The sequence below is a fragment of the Trachymyrmex septentrionalis genome, unplaced genomic scaffold (genome assembly GCF_001594115.1).
Source record: "Trachymyrmex septentrionalis isolate Tsep2-gDNA-1 unplaced genomic scaffold, Tsep1.0 scaffold31, whole genome shotgun sequence".
Taxonomy (NCBI): domain Eukaryota; kingdom Metazoa; phylum Arthropoda; class Insecta; order Hymenoptera; family Formicidae; genus Trachymyrmex; species Trachymyrmex septentrionalis.
This window is the reverse complement of record NW_017305474.1, coordinates 424,519-440,806: the sequence shown is the minus strand read 5'-3', so window position 1 is coordinate 440,806 and position 16,288 is coordinate 424,519. Positions and strand designations below refer to the sequence as shown.

General features: G+C 34.8%; 4 protein-coding genes across 6 annotated transcripts in view; 2 read left to right on the top strand and 2 right to left on the bottom strand.

The window, feature by feature from the left end:
• LOC108749678 (MAP7 domain-containing protein 1-like) overlaps nt 1–1,064 on the bottom strand; it is a 178,610-nt gene extending 177,546 nt beyond the window's left edge. For both annotated transcript variants that reach the window (XM_018488538.1, XM_018488539.1), the window contains exon 1: nt 999–1,064. In XM_018488538.1, the coding sequence (XP_018344040.1) occupies nt 999–1,044 (46 nt within the window). In that variant the 5' untranslated portion in view covers nt 1,045–1,064. The remainder of the gene's footprint in view (nt 1–998) is intronic.
• Nucleotides 1,065–3,999: 2,935 nt separating this feature from the next.
• Nucleotides 4,000–6,727, top strand: LOC108749680 (acetyl-CoA acetyltransferase, cytosolic). Its single transcript, XM_018488546.1, has 8 exons — nt 4,000–4,164; nt 4,820–4,941; nt 5,052–5,164; nt 5,384–5,583; nt 5,674–5,903; nt 5,994–6,182; nt 6,260–6,422; nt 6,494–6,727. Exons 1-8 carry the CDS (start codon nt 4,116–4,118, stop codon nt 6,610–6,612), a joined length of 1,185 nt encoding a protein of 394 aa, XP_018344048.1. The 5' UTR covers nt 4,000–4,115; the 3' UTR covers nt 6,613–6,727.
• A 98-nt stretch (nt 6,728–6,825) lies between these two features.
• On the bottom strand, nt 6,826–10,136 carry LOC108749729 (U7 snRNA-associated Sm-like protein LSm10). Of its 2 annotated transcripts, XM_018488652.1 has the most exons (3): nt 9,938–10,136; nt 9,225–9,342; nt 6,826–7,133 (listed from the first exon to the last, which is right to left on the bottom strand). In XM_018488652.1, exons 1-3 carry the CDS (start codon nt 10,075–10,077, stop codon nt 6,945–6,947), a joined length of 447 nt encoding a protein of 148 aa, XP_018344154.1. In that variant the 5' UTR covers nt 10,078–10,136; the 3' UTR covers nt 6,826–6,944. The 2 variants fall into 2 exon arrangements, with proteins under 2 accessions (XP_018344154.1, XP_018344153.1); XM_018488651.1 differs by lacking the exons at nt 9,225–9,342; nt 9,938–10,136 and adding an exon at nt 8,394–9,128 and having other exon boundaries at nt 6,984–7,133.
• Nucleotides 10,137–12,876: 2,740 nt separating this feature from the next.
• Nucleotides 12,877–16,288, top strand: part of LOC108749728 (excitatory amino acid transporter-like) — a 5,732-nt gene continuing 2,320 nt past the window's right edge. The window contains exons 1-6 of the mRNA XM_018488650.1: nt 12,877–13,671; nt 14,006–14,256; nt 14,321–14,414; nt 14,646–14,844; nt 15,174–15,387; nt 15,462–15,743. Of these exons, the coding sequence (XP_018344152.1) occupies nt 14,174–14,256; nt 14,321–14,414; nt 14,646–14,844; nt 15,174–15,387; nt 15,462–15,743 (872 nt within the window). The 5' untranslated portion in view covers nt 12,877–13,671; nt 14,006–14,173. The remainder of the gene's footprint in view (nt 13,672–14,005; nt 14,257–14,320; nt 14,415–14,645; nt 14,845–15,173; nt 15,388–15,461; nt 15,744–16,288) is intronic.

Here is a 16,288-nt window from a genome sequence, read left to right as displayed (position 1 = left end):
TAATCTTTTTCTAGTTAAAAAAATTAAAAAAAAAAGATAAAGAATATGGGCCGAGATTAAAGTTAATCTACATTGATAAAAACGAGAATTAGAGTTACACGAGTCACTAGTTCAAGCGAGGTAACAGGTGTACTCATTGAAAAGGCATCCATTATCTGACGCGTGTGTATGTTTATTTAGATTTTTGCAGAGATGATCGAATTCGTGTAGTATTCAACGTGTTAATACGGCACACAGAACACAATTATAGCGCACGCTGACGAATTCAGCGATGACGAATTCAGCGAACGGCCGGTGAGAGCACGTTGCGGCGCCGCGGCTGAACTGGTGCACGCAAAGACAGGACGAGAGCACATCCGTGTAGGTGTAAGGCGAATCAGCCGGCGTTAAATTCGTGAGGACGGATCGTTGCGGTACGAAAAGATAGTGGTGAGTAAGAGGAAAAGAAAAGGAGAAATCGCGAAGGAAGGAGGAAAGATAGACGGAGACAGATAACGGTAATCTCAAACGACTGGCGGGGATGTCGTCGCGGCGACGCGAGTTGCAAGGCCGTCGGCGCGTGACCTTAATGAGTAATCACCTCGGTAACTCGGGAATTATTATCGTTTGTATTACGCGAGGTTGAACGCGCTGTCAAACGCGCGCGGGCCTGGTGGGCTCGTCCGATAGACGAGCGGTGAGGAAGACAAACGTGACGGCGACGATGACAACCATCATCGTGGAGTTGCGGTTCTCGCGGATGACTCTCCCGGACGGTGAAACACCCGATTGAAATCGGACTCGATCGGCGCGCGCGCGATCGTCCAGCGGATGGTCCTCGGCACGCGGCGCGGCCCACGGCTGACCGACGTGCGGTCGCGGTCGTGCGTGCACCGACGACAGGATGTGTCGCGGCGACGGCTCGCCATTCTGAGATGCGCGACGCACCGCCCGGCATCAAGGCGCCCACGGTACGACGCGATCGCGACGATTAAGGGGCGCGACGCGCCGACAAATACCTCGTTTCTCGACGAGCTCCGAAATCTCCTCCCTGTTGTCAGCCATCTTAGCACCAGTCACCGTCCCACAATGCACACTGGGTAAAAACAAACGCGCCGTCGCCGTCGCCGCGGCGCTCCGGTACACGCCACACCAGCGACACCTGCTGCACGCAGGCAGAGGCATCTGTCCATCTGTCACTCGGCTCGCGCAGGATCGTGTCTATTGGTAATTAGACACGTGCTGTCTTACGCGTGCAATATTGAATTGACGTCGGAGTGCAGAATTGGTACAAAAACATGTTTTGAAGATATTTAAGGCTGTGGTCAAAGTCTCTCGCTACAAATGCTTCGAAGCGTTTGATGGATCGATTACAAAGAAAAAATTTTGCAAACTGACTAATTAAAAAATGCTTCAAAGCGTTTGTAGCATCGCGTTGGCCGTACTCTAAAAAACATGTTTAATCGATATTTTAAATATGTTTAAGCTTTTTTAAAATACTATTTAAAATATGTTCAAAACATTAAAGATATATATTTAAAAAAAAATCACATTGTTTAAAAAAACATTTTACCAACCATCGATCGAACGACAATATTGTCGCTGTATCTGATTTTTTTGCCTGTCTCATTGATATTCTAAGCTTTCAGTTTAGTTTTTTGTTACCTTTCCTATTTTGCATTACACGCACGAGTATTGTATTTCATCACCAACAACTTTTTTTGTTAACTTCTTTTTTCGTATTCTTTGACCTGACTTTCATATTCTTTATAACTTCTTATATTATTTTTTATGTTTGGCTAGCTTAGTGTAATATTTAACCGCTGTCAGTTCAGTTTAGTGGATACATTTAACAACACAGAATTTTATTTCTTTTTTAGAAAATCTCAATTTTGTGATTAAATAAATAATTGTTTATAACAATTGTGTCTATTTATTTCAGTTTCATAGAAGAATTATTTTGCCGAGAAATTGGAATAATGTCACGATCAAATTTTTTAGAAATATATCAAAATGTATACTCTTACATGGAAGGGAAGATTTGACTAAAGTATATCTAATAATTTAGTTATCTAGACGCAGATCTGAAAATAATTCTGTTGGTAAAAATATAATTACGTAGGAATTTCAAGTATAGTAAACAATACTGTCCCTACACACACAGACACATAATATTAAATAATATTTTAGGCATATTTCCAAAATATTAAATGTAACACTTGAGGAATATTTTAGTGAAATTATATGATATTAAATAATATTCTTGAAATATTAATGAATGGTTATATATATATGTCCACTCCTGATAATATTACATTATTATTAAAAGTAATATTATTTAGTGTAATATTGTATGAACATTAACAAGTATCATTTATTTTAATTTGTAAAACTATTACATCAATTCAGTTTAAATATATGTTTAAAGACTGCAAATAATTTTGGTGTGCAGTTGTAAGACTGGAAATGTACATAAAATGACATTGAAACGTTATTTAAACATAAAACGCAGCATAGATAACAATTAATAAAAATGATAAAACTTTCGTTACTGGATTGTGATTTCGAACTACACTAATATAAAAATAATTAATATTAATAAAGATTTTAATAATATTTCAGGGATGTTAAAGGAAATATACAAAGAATATTTATACAAGTGGACTTATAATATCCATAAAATATTTTCATTAAAAAATATTGTACAATATTCTCAAAAAATATAATAACTTATTTTAATTTTTTTATGATATTTATATAACATTCTAGGAATATTTTGCGCTTATAGAGGCAAAGCATTGTTTACAGCATTGTTCACTATATTTGAAATTATAAAAAGAAGTTATATAAGAAGATGGGTCAAAGAATACGAAAATTACTTTATGTATAATATAATATAATTATATATAAAAATATGCATAGAGTTGTGTATGAGCAATTTTCCTTAATTGGAATCATATGATGCTCGATTTCTTGAATGATAATTCAAGGAGCTTTACAGCAAGAGACACAAATTGGCACAAGAGTCATTCTGTCCTTGTTCAATAATCAATAAGATTCAAAAACGGAATAATTCTTGTGTCGATTTGTGCCTCTGCTGGAAAACTTCCATGCGCATACAGTTATACCTGCTCTAATGTATGCTAGAACTCGTTCATGCATTGAGCGCTGCATGTAAATGATTTTTATATTTATTATGGATTACTTCATAACTTATTTTCTTGCATGCACCAATCAAAAGAAACAATTGTTAATTTCATAGTTATTTGTCAAACGTCAGACTGTATGCATCAAAACAAACATACACGTATGCATGCATGTTTTCGGGCAAAAAATCGAGCATCGTGTGATTCCATCTTTACATTTCTCCAAACTTGATTTTTTTTAAAACAAATAGTGTGAAAATTAATCTCTTTTAATTATTTTTATAATATTTTCACATTAGTATTATTATTTCTATTGCACTAAAAAAATAATTATACAAAAGAAAAAGGAATATATACGAATATATTATTTCACATATGATTATATATGTTTATATAAATATTTATGTATGTTTTTATACATATTTATACATATTTATATATATTCATGTGTAAAAATTTTTTACTGGTAATTACGTAAATTCGCTTTAATACGTCTCAGCATATTACATGAAAATAAAATTTTAAAGACTTGTGTTGTTACAGCATTCAGTTGGAGTTACTATTTCTTCCTATTCCCAATTTATATCAACGTTAAAATTATTATTTTTCAAATCTTATCGTGTATGTTTTACATACGTCGTTTTTTCTTATCACTTTCGTCGCGCATTATACGTTCTAGTCATTTGATTTTTGCCGTAATTTCGATATATTTAGATTTATAAAATGCAATATATCATAATTGTATCTTTTTTTTTTTTGGTAAAATTCCTAAACATGTTGAAAGACTAAAAAACAGCTCTGCCAAGAGCTCCCCTCCTTTATCCTCTGCTTTTCTTCCGCGCAGGTACATGTTCGGCATGACACACTTTCACGATGTAGCCGCTCCTGGTACACGGCGTTAAAGCTAATATAATTCCGTTATGCAGTCGAGACGTGGCAGTTTATGTGTGTCTCTCAGTAAGTTCGGTTGTACTTGCCCACGGTTGTAAAATGAGCGATCGCACTGTAGTGATTGTGTCTGCTGTAAGGACACCCATAGGTAATAATAACACTAATAACGAAATACGCAGTTAGTACAATTCTGTATAATAATTTGCAATGTTAAATTATTGAAATTTAAACAATTGCGAAATTTGAATTTGAATAGTGTCAGTGAAATAAATTTCTACGATATTTTGCGCAAAATTCTCCGAAAAGCGATAAAAATTTAATAAACCCATTCCTGGAGATTCATTCAGGTTATATTTTTTGTGATTAATGTATCAAAATACAAATATAAGGGCTGGGAGCACATTTGAAATACTTTTATTTTAAACCTAATATTTGTATTTTGTATTTCAAAGATTGAAAGTATTTTGTAATTTATAATTCAAATAAAATAAGATTTATCAATCTTAGTATTTAAAACACAAAACATAAAATACAATTGTGTAACAAATACAGTTTTTTCAAATAAAAGTATTTTAAATATATGCCCAGGGCTAAATACGATTATAGATACATTAAAAATACTATAATTGTGGAATCAAAAATAGTTTGTAAAAACATAACGTGCTAATATTAAAAATTGTGCTGTGCACCAAAGAAGCGAATTTACATCTTATTTGATTCCATAGGATATTATTCCTACAGAAAATGCTATAAATGTAAAACTTTTATTTGCAATAATTAAATTTACTATTCTATAAATGTAGGATCATATTGTGGGTCCTTATCTTCATTGAAAACATCAATATTGGGAAGTATCGTTATCAAGGAATGTTTGACAAGAGTTGGACTGAAAGGATCAGATGTTTCTGAAGTTATTATGGGACAGGTACTCATAATTCTAGAAGAAATAAAGCATTAAACTATATATATTTTTAAGTACAATTAAATTCATATACATGTAAGGTATTTCTACCTAACATATTGCATTTTTTTCAGGTACTTTCTGCAACTGAAGGACAAAATCCTGCAAGACAAGCAGCAATACATGCTGGCATACCTATCGATGTACCTGCTTATCAAATAAACATGTTATGTGGTTCCGGTCTAAAGTATGTCTATCTGCTCTACATGTGATATAGGTTTGTTTTTTATTGCTGCACTTTCCTTCTCACTCTTGCCAAATATTAAATATAAATGTATTTCACTTTAAGAGTACAAAGAGTGTACACTAGTTCAGCTATAAAAAACAGACTTATTTCCATATTATACATATAGTTAAGAAAAAAATCACCTGAACTACTTAATGTAACATATTACATGTCTTACAGATCCGTAATGAATGGTTACTTTTCTATAAAGTTAGGGGAAAGCGATATAGTTGTGGCTGGTGGTCAGGAAATTATGAGTCGAGCACCACATGCCACTTATCTCAGGTCTGGTGTGAAAATTGGAAGTTGCAATTTAGTTGATACACTATTGGAAGATGGTCTAACAGATCCCTTTCATAATATTCACATGGGAGTCACAGGTAAGACAAAACAATATTATAATTAAATATTTTTGCACTAGGAAAATTTAAATTTTATGTATTATTATTTTTATTATCAATTATTGGCAGCTGAGAATCTTGCTGAACAGTATAAAATAAGCAGAGAGGAACAAGATTATTACGCGTGCAAATCTCAACAGAAGGCAGAGATTGCTATCAACGCCGGATATTTTGATAAGGAAATTGTTCCAGTAACCGTTACAAGCAAAAAGGAAACTTTTGTTGTATCTAAAGATGAATTCCCAAAATTTGGAACGACCACAGAGAAACTTGCAAAATTAAAACCAACATTTATACCGGTATGTACATATAATATTCTATATATCTATAAATATATAATTGTGTAGAGAAAAGATAACATGCGTTTGAAATCATTATATTGCATTTAGAGTAATGGTACAGTTACTGCCGGCAATGGATCCGGTATAAATGATGGTGGGGCTGCCCTAGTGCTCATGTCTGAAGAAACTGCTGCAAATAGAGGAATCTCACCGCTAGCCAGTATTGTTGCATTTGCACAGGTTGGAGTTGAACCTAAAATTATGGGCATCGGACCTGTTGAAGCTGTTAAATTAGTAGTTAGTATATCGCATTTATGTTTTGATTACTTTTATTTCAACACGATATTATGATTTAAAGTGTGCACTTATATCAGTTAAAAAAAGCGAACTGGACAAAAGAGGAAGTGGATTTTTATGAACTAAATGAGGCCTTTGCTGCACAAGCAATCGCATGTATTCAAGAACTCGGATTAGACATTGAGAAAGTTAATGTAAATGGCGGTGCTATCGCCTTAGGTCATCCTATTGGTATGTCAGGTATGTATTAATGCTTGAACTTTCTTTCAAAAAACTCAAAAAAAATTTTACGATAAAATTTTATATTTTAGGCACAAGAATACTAGTCACTCTATTACATACTTTAGAAAGAACAGGAAAGAAAAAAGGTGTTGCATCTTTATGCATAGGAGGGGGAATGGGCATTGCCATTGCTGTTGAAAGAAAATAACGAATGTCTTCTCTATTAATATATATAAAATTTCTTATATTCTTATTAAAGCGTTTCTCGCTAAAAATGGCCTTCTTCTTATGTTATACATTGAATAAAGGGATCTATTATAATATTCGTACATTGAATTGTGTGATAGAATATTTATTTTGTGATTCCTTTTTTAAAAATATATGTACATTTCATAATAAAATTTTGTATAAAAATGCAGAAATGTAAATAACATAAAATATTATAAAACTGAGCTGTCGAGTTTAAAGTACAAACAGTAAACCAAAATAAAAATGATCATATACTTAGGCAATACACAATAAAATCAGAATTTATGAGTCTCATTTATCTTCACTTTTTGTGGTTTCGTCTTTTGTTGTATTCCTATTCTCTAAAATTTTTTCTACAGCTGCAAGGCCTTCCTGTTGTCGCTGCTGAGCATATTTTGTTTTGAAAGTGCGTTTCTTATCTTTCCAAGCAGGTCGGCTTAGTTGATTTAATTGTTGCTTGATAGCTGGGATAATCCGTATCTTAAATAATAATATACTTAAATTAGATAAAACGCGTAAATTTAAAATTAGTTGCTCTATTTTATCAGAGATTACGGTTTTTCAACAATAGAATAAAATGTACGAATGTATATTATATTCAAAAGTCTTACAAGCTAAGCACTTAAAACTTTCCTAATACTTGTAAAAATTTTTTAAGCTAAAATTGTTTATTACGAACGATATATTTAATCCTAATATTTTCATTCTTATATTACATGGCTGATACACTAAGTGGTATAGCAGGATAATATCCGCGATATAACTTTCCATCCTTGTCAAAGCAAGGAATAGGTTCCTTCAATGGTTTCTGTGTTACCAAACTGATATCTGGTATACATAGCTTCGTGTGTTTCTTTATTATATGGCCCCATAAAGAGTCTACATTAATCGTCGAATCTTTTAAGCAAAAATAAGACCCCCAGAGCTTCGAATTTAATATTTTTTCGTCTGGATGAGTCAAAGCATGATGAAGCATTCCTTCCGACATTTGTTCTTCAATCACAGCCAGCGTATCACAACGTACGAATGCATTTGGTACATAAATGTCTTGTATGAGATTATCGCCTATGTACAAACATTGCTGATTAGTTTTCCCTGTTATACGAGCAAGAAATTCCAATAGTTCATTCCAGTTTCCTTGACTATACATTTCACCTCGTTTTAAATCTTGACTCGCGGTATTGGTTTCGATATTATTTACAACATTGAAAAATGGTCGATTATTAATAAAAAATCCTGGCTTCTTTGCGAAACATACTACAATATCAAAAAGTGATTGCCAGTCCTCTCCGAGAGCGTAACTCGCAGTAAAACTCACATAATCCGCATTTGATCCAGTAAGAAGAAAAGTCGCGGATTTTTTCTTTATTTCTTTCAACCACGAGATCGTGTTCGAGCTGCATTTACGTAGATATTTCTCCGGATTTCTCTTGATGTGTCCAAAGATCCCCTTGCTCGATTGGAAGTGCTCTCTAGAGAACATGTAGACCAGCCCAGCCAATATGTCAGGCCAGATATTGTATTTGTCCAAGGGTGATCCGTGTTCTTCGTCGAGTGTGTTTACAATCCGTGCAAACACGAGACTCGTCACTATATCGAAATAATCCAGCAAACTCCTGACTTTCTCTGACAGAGGACCATTCCAGGTTGCCATTACGTCGCGGCAGAAGGTATCAGTGATCTCTGATCTTTGTTCAGGATATATTTCTCTTATTTGATCCATGTTTAGCAAATACGTACCATGGCATGCTCTGCGAATAACACCATCTGGGCTTATCCTAAGCACGTTTCCCCTTTCCATGTCCAGCAATAACCCTTTCTGCATGAAGTCCAAGTCATCATCCGTCAGTGGTTTTAACAGATTCTCGTTGTATCCCCGTATTTCGACCAGGTATCTGGCTAGCATCTCGTACTCCATGCACACTAGATTCGTGACGTTATAACGCAACAACGTGTTATCCAGGTCGAAACCGATGCAATCATAGTTTGTGAATTTGAACGCATCCATGTCGCTTTTGGCGGGATTACCACACGCGTAACCATACCGGTCGTTAGAAATCGAACACATAGTTGTACCAGGAAATATTTCTATTTTATCAGTCACTTGTTTCACTTGTTTGCGTATAGAAGAGTGTCTGTGTTTATATAACTTGACAGTACGATAAAAACTCAGGTTTCTAATCATATCCAAGCACAATCATTACCGGCATCAATCATGTTAGGCGATAGCAATGAATGTACGTTAGCATGATGCAGTTGAATTTAGCAGGTATGAATAAATGGAGCGGCACATGAGCCGGCAATTACAGGGACTTTTTCAGAGTCAGACTGAGCAACTCTGAAGTAAAAAATACCCTAAGCTCTAGATATTCTAAATACTTCAATGTCCCGAGTACGCTTAGATAAGTAATTCGAGGAGCGAGCGAAAGGCCGGCTTTTCTAGTCACGAAACGCAACATAACCTCAACGTGCGATCGATCATTCGTACGCTTCACTCTCGCCAAGCCGGGACAAGATTCTCGACATGGAGATAGTCATCGTTAAAGGAGAAAAGGATTTCGATGCACTCACATTCATTGGCACGTGGACGCTGCGGATGTTACGTGCCTGTACGAAGAACATGTCATATTTGAACGAGTCTCCACGGGGATCCGTAAACACGCAGTCTTTCATCACAATATTCATGTATCTGCAAAATGAAAACGAGAGCAATATGTTCAGAGATATGACGAAGTCATCGAAAAGAGCTCTAATAATTTATTTCGGAGTTCAATTGCTAACATTTTCGAGGAAAGAATTTAGGGATATCGTTGGTTTTTTCGATTTTTATATGTATTTTATCATAAAAAAAATAGAAAATTTCTTAATACAACAACGAGCTCTATAAGGCCCGGTTTCACCAACGTAAGATTAACTTTAATCTCGATTCATTCTAAGCATTTTTAATTAGAAAAAGATAAACACAAACAGTAAGTTAAAACAAGATAAAATTAATCTTACATTGGTAGAATTAGGGGATGCATTCCGTTTCACATATTATACATCATTTAGCTATAGGTCTGTTTTTTAATGCTGCACTTTGAACGAACGTATATTTGTTTCACTTTAACTTATTGTATTGTGTGTATTGATTCAGAAAGTGCAGCAATAAAAAAACAGACGTCTTGTTGTTTACCAATTAAACGAGGATAAATGAAGCATTATGCACATCACGCTTGAATACATCCTAGGCCTAACACGTACGACAACTTCACATTGCAGCAGAAACAAAACCCTTTACTTACGCGTCCGCATTTTCGACAATACCGACGATTGTCGCCTCGTTCCGCAGGTCTACGGTCGTTCGAGTCTTCTCTACAGCCTTTAGTAGGATCGACAAAGTGTTATAGAGAAAGTATTGTTCACGTCTCGAATCATAAGGCATCACGAATGCGAGCGTGAACTGTACGTGTTGAATGGAACATGCAACACGTGGGAAATTTTCGTCTGCTCTGTTTTCGTTGCTGAGAACCATGTGATGGGATCACGTGACGACTACGTGACAGTCGTGCGCAGAAACGCGGGAAATTGAGAACGCGTGTTGCATTCAGTTGCATTCGTACGTAGAACATATCGAAGGTTATGGTATTATAAAATATATATATATATATATAGCAAAATATATATATATTGATTTAGTTTAATTTATCTTTAATTAACTTTGTCATTCTTTTGATCGCAGTTTTGCCATTATACAGCGTAATAATGGATTGTTTAAACAGTAAATGATTCGATCATCCTAACTGCGAAATGTTTGTGTATGTGGATTATAGAAAATAGAATTATATTCATTTTGTCTGAATTATATTTAATAGAATTATATATTTACTTTATCTGAAAATTATTAAAATCGCTTTCATGTAGATTCGTATAGAGGCATATTTATTCAATTCACAGTATCGCATTTATATTTAACTAATCTAACATTTGGAATCAAGCAACCAATCGAAAAAATTTAATTCTACATAATTATTAAACATTTAGCTTTGTAAATCAAAATGTAACAATTGTAAACATGACTTTGAAATAAATTCAGTTAATTCATAATTTGTTTTAAAATACAAATAGCGATAAATTGCATGAGATAGATAGGAAATGAAATCGAATTTATGCAAATGGAATGCACGAGCGACGACAATTGTAACTCAATTTTCCTCAAATACATTAATTAATTCTATCTCGAATGGCTCGCTCTTTCGCTCAGAAGTTACGGGATGTTAAACGCGTTATCGTGGGGAGATTCGATTTGTCTTCGTATTATACTACCACCGTAAACCCGATGTTAGTCTATATATAGTCACTCATATAGCCGTCATTGCTAGAGGAATTAGGTTACTTCCCAACGGATATACAAAGGGGTCTTGTAAATGGTCGTATCCTACATGCATCTAAAACAATTACGCGCAAATATTTCCGCGTAACTGTTATCTTTTACTCACTGTCAGGTTCACGAAACTTTGGAAATCAATGATTTCAACCGAAATATGTTTGCAAAAGCTGAGTAGAATATAATTAATGTATGTAACATATTATGATTCTCTACAAATAAAATCTCAGGAAACATTTTGATATCTTAAATTCATCTAAGAGATGTTTTAAAATTTCGTAGACGTCTTATGAAGCTAACAGAAAGACATCATATGATGTTTTTAAGATGTCTAATTTAAATTTTAAATATCCCAGCAAATAGCAAAGCGTGTCTCGGCAAAATCGCACAGATCTGTGATTGCTTATGATGCTAGTAACTTGCCGTATTTGCCTTCAACGAATTCGAATATATCGACATTGTAATAACATGCAGACAACAATGTGTATACGTATTGTCAGCAGTTTAACAGCAAGATAACTGCGTCAATGTTATTTTGCGTTGTCGGCAATATGACAGTATTGTATGATGCTGCATATTATTATGACAACATGATGACAATAGTACGAATTTTGATGATGACGATTTTAAAGTTGTCGACAAATTGCTGGCATCAAATTGCCAACAAATGAGGACAGTTGTTACAATTCTGGTACAATGCATACTTAGCAAGCAATATGTCAGTACAGTAATAAGACATACACGTTGCTATTTGGATAGGTGTAATTTTGGTCAGAATAATACAGTAGAAAAATTAGTTAGAAAAGAAGAACGTATAAGCTAAAAAATCGCTTAATATAAATTAACAGTTGATATTAACTATATAATTTGATGACTTAATTAAATTAAATAAATTACAATAATATAACAATGGATTATTGGAGCCAATACGCCAGTTGTTTTAATGTAATATAATATATTATATATATAAATGTTAATATTATTACAATTATATTTTCAAACGTTTCGACCTTTACTCTAGTCATCTTTAGTGAAAAATTATTGTTCTAATGTTTTCCCTTGTCTCGAATGTTGCATTTGTCTTCCTGTTGTTGTCGCATTATAAAAGTTCGTCCAAGATTACTTCGTTTATACTGTGAAGGACATAGCAGATCCTAGATTTGTCTTGGTTACGAAACCTTGTACATTCTTACAATATTTTCCAATATGTTTGATTGTACTATTGTATAATGTAAATAATTATTAATTATTAATCATTAATAATGAAGCTGACTAGTCGAAACGTTTGAAAACATAATTGTAATGTATTAACATTTATATAATATATTATATCGCACTAAAACAACTTGCGCATTGGCTCCAATAACCCATTATTATATTATTGTAATTTATAAATTATTACGTCAATAATTTAATATAATTTTGATAATTTAAAGTAAATTTTATGTATTTATTGTTAACATAAACAAGATCTATATCATGTATATATTAATGTGTCTACTAATGTCACTTATTATAATAATGCATATATTGTAATTTTTTAAAATATAATAAAACTTGCAATTAATGATATAAAATATTTGTCTTGTAAATAAGCATACCCTACATATATGATATCCTACATAATGAGCGTTGAAAGTCTTATTGTATTATTTTACCTATATTGTATATATTGGATTGATGTAATTATATATATTCATTCTATCAATGTTCATATTACAGATTTACATACATTTTTCAAATTGAATGTTGCGCATTAGAAGATATCTAGTGTTCAACACTCTTCATGCTCCGATATCATCGTCAAAGATTTCTCTCTCATACAGCGCTATTTTAATTTTCTCTACCTTTATTTCAGAATGCTTTACGTCAAGCAGCGATTTTTACTCCCTTCGCGGCATTTATTATTCGGTGCCGTGCGACTCGCCGCGATGAGTGCCTTCTTCCTGTGATCTACCGGTCTCTCTTTCTCCTCGTGACACATCTCCGTTCATCTCGCCGTGTGTGCGTCCCCCTTTCCCCTTTCGGTGCGTGCCTTTCGTCTCTCCGGGGCCTCCCCCGACGCGCGTACTAATCAACTTCCTGGATGGGGCACATTATCGGCCTGATTGCAGGCAGATCCCAACGCCGCGGCGCGATACCTAGCCCACCGGCGCGGCGTGGCGACAGATCTATCCGATCTCTCGACAGTCGATCGCGCGCACGAAAAGCACGTCGAAAGCTCTGCGGATGTCACTCGCGCCCGCAACTGAAGCGGTGCAATGATCCTGAACGTAATAGATCGGTTGTGACCTCCTTCGGGGCCTTACCCCCTCGCCTCCCCTCCCCCCCCCGCTCCCCCACCCCTCCCGTCGTCATCGGGGCCAGCGTTCCATCGTGCGCTTGTGCAATTTGCCCTGATGGTTCCCGGTGGTTCACATGAAAGGATCGTCGTGTATCGCGATGCGCTACCGAACGGTTCGCACGTGCCTCGATAATCGTTCGCGAGAAGAATTGTTCGTTCGCCGAATTTGATTTTCAATAGAAAACACAAAGAGCAGGAAGCGAAGCGGAGGATCGTGATAATTCAGGAAGATAATCACGGATTTTCATAAGCATTTTTTGCTGCAACAGTGAAAGCATTTGAATTTTAAATTTACCGTTTTCTTTAAGGTCACTAAAAGAAGTACTAAAAATAGAAGTTTTCTTAACGATATAAAGTTCTAAATAATTTCTTAATAATTTAATCCCTTAAGAAAAAGTGTTTGAATATATTAATTAACTATTTTGTATATTGAAACACTTTTTTCTAAGGGACTGCATTAAAAAGAAGTTTTTTTCAAAAGAGTAATAAAAATAGAATATTTTTAACGCTGTAAATCTTTAAGTAATTTAATTGCGTTAAAGAAAAGTAATTTTATTCTTTAATAATTCTTGACATATACAAACTTATGAAAGAGCTATCGTAAAGGAATAATACACATTTCTTCTACATTTGGTAATCCAGACAAATTGTGGAAGCCAGTGAATAAAAAATCAGGATGATTCGCATTGTGAAAAGGCATAACGCAGTTATAAAGGCCGCGGGATGAAGACTCGCGAGGCCTATTTCGACATTCCTCGTGTTACGTTTCACCTAAAATCTTGAAGCGACGTGTCTTCAGAAGTCTGAAAGATGTCTTTGGGGCAACGTATTTCCGGCGCGGTTGCAGTTCTCCGGGGAGCCTCGACGGAGGCCAAGGAGAGCGGCAGTCATACGTAAAAAGATTTCTTATGGTTTTACCAAAAATTCGGGCTGCTTTTCACCTGGAATATCTTCCAGGTCGTGTGTAGAGGAGATCGAGAAGATGACATCTGAGGAAGAAATCGAGGCCGAAGCGCAGCACAAAGTGACAGCGCTTGATAGGTTACAGATGGTCAGTAAACTTTTTCAAGAATCAAATTTTTATAGTAGAATCAATAAAATTTTCAGTGCGAAATCCTTCTTTATTACTTTCAATTTATTTTCTCAATTATCTTCGCGATGAAAGTGATCAAAGGGTATATGGTGCTCAAAATTAACTTTCATGGAATCTTATTTGCTCCGGGAAGAAAAATATCACGCAGTGTGACTTCATAAAATTTATTACGCATTATGGGGAATGTAGGTGATAGAATGGATGGGAAATAACTTGCTTCTGGCACTAACCATCACTGGAGTTTTGATGGGTCTAGTTCTCGGGTTTCTGGGTCGATTGGCAGATTTTACACCGCAATCTATAACCCTCGTCAGCTTCCCGGGAGAGCTTCTTATGCGGATGTTGAAGATGTTTATCTTGCCACTCATCATCTCATCGTTAATATCCGGTAATTATAATTCACTGACAATCCATTTTTGAGCAGATAATGAATAGAACAAGGGAAAGGAAAAGATAAAATTTTTAATTGCTTAAAGATTAAAAACAAAAATTTAATTTCGAATGTCAGAGTTTTGTGTTGAAATAGCAAAGATATTATGCCTGTTCTAAACTTCTTGTAGCGTTCATCTTTTTTTTCCAATATGAACAGAAAAGAAGAAAGATGAATTGTATAAAGAGTTCAGATGAAAAAACCAAATCTGTTATACGCTTAAAACTTTTCAACTTATCTCTACATATCTCCCTCATCCCCGAGGTACAAGCAATTACTTATTTCAGGAATGGCACAGCTGGATGTTCAAAGGTCAGGAAGGATAGGATTCAGAGCATTAACGTACTACTCAATAACGACCATTCTCGCCGCTATAGTGGGTATTGCGATGGTGCTGATGATTCATCCGGGTAATCCGCAGATCAAAACTTCGGCCGCGGCGATGGTGAAAGCTGAGGAGACAAAAGTTTCTACTGTAGACGCAATTCTCGATATAATTCGGTATGAAAAATCAACCTCTATAACTCCACAATCACAATTTAAGTTCGAAATCTTTTGTAATCTTTCGTTCTTAGAAACATGGTGCCGGAAAACCTGGTGCAAGCGTGCTTCCAGCAGGTTCAGACCTCCTATGTGAAGAAAAAGGTGGTCGTGATTGGTAGCGCGAATCAAAGCGAATATATAGTGGAGCCGATCTTGGTTTACAAGGACGGCACAAATGTGATGGGTATGATCGTGTTTTGCATCATCTTCGGTGTACTCGCGGGACAGATAGGACCACGCGGCAAACTGATGGTGGATTTTTTCGTCGTGTTGAATGAGATTATCATGAAACTCGTCACGATCGTCGTTGTTTGGTATGAAACAATAAATAATTTCACACGAGCACAAATTTAATAAATAATTAAATATATAACATTATTCAATTTTATTTTCCAGTTTTTGGAATATACTAATCAATAAAAATATAACTTAATTTGACATATAATACCCACACGCGCGCGCGCACACATACACACACACACATATAGGGTGACTTACAATTACCGCATTTCCTCTTATTATTCTTGAGATAATTTTGAGACGAAAATCCTAATACGAAAATGTCGAGCTACAATAAGTCAAAAACGGTTTTACTTTTAGAGCCTCAATTATTATTTCTGGATTCTAAGTCGAAAATTCTAATACAAAAATATCGAGGCTATAATAATATAGTTTTCGAATTACACACTATCTTTAACTAATTATATAATTCAAAAACTATTGTAGCTTCGACAATTTGTATTACAATTTTTGTCTCAAAATTATCTCAAGAATACGTTCTTAAGAGGAAATGCAGTAATTGTTAAATCCTGTATACATATATATGTATGTATATATATGTATGTATATATATATATAT

What these genes read in the sequence shown, in the direction of transcription:
- LOC108749680 (XM_018488546.1), top strand. Translation starts at nt 4,116, where the DNA reads ATGAGCGATCGCACTGTAGTGATTGTGTCTGCTGTAAGGACACCCATA. An exon ending in TTGAAGCTGTTAAATTAGTA is followed by an intron (nt 6,183 to 6,259) that starts GTTAGTATATCG and finishes CACTTATATCAG; the next exon opens with TTAAAAAAAGCGAACTGGAC. An exon ending in TCATCCTATTGGTATGTCAG is followed by an intron (nt 6,423 to 6,493) that starts GTATGTATTAAT and finishes TTTATATTTTAG; the next exon opens with GCACAAGAATACTAGTCACT.
- LOC108749729 (XM_018488651.1), bottom strand. Translation starts at nt 8,838, where the DNA reads ATGATTAGAAACCTGAGTTTTTATCGTACTGTCAAGTTATATAAACAC. An exon ending in TATTCGCAGAGCATGCCATG is followed by an intron (nt 7,134 to 8,393) that starts GTACGTATTTGC and finishes TTATTATTTAAG; the next exon opens with ATACGGATTATCCCAGCTAT.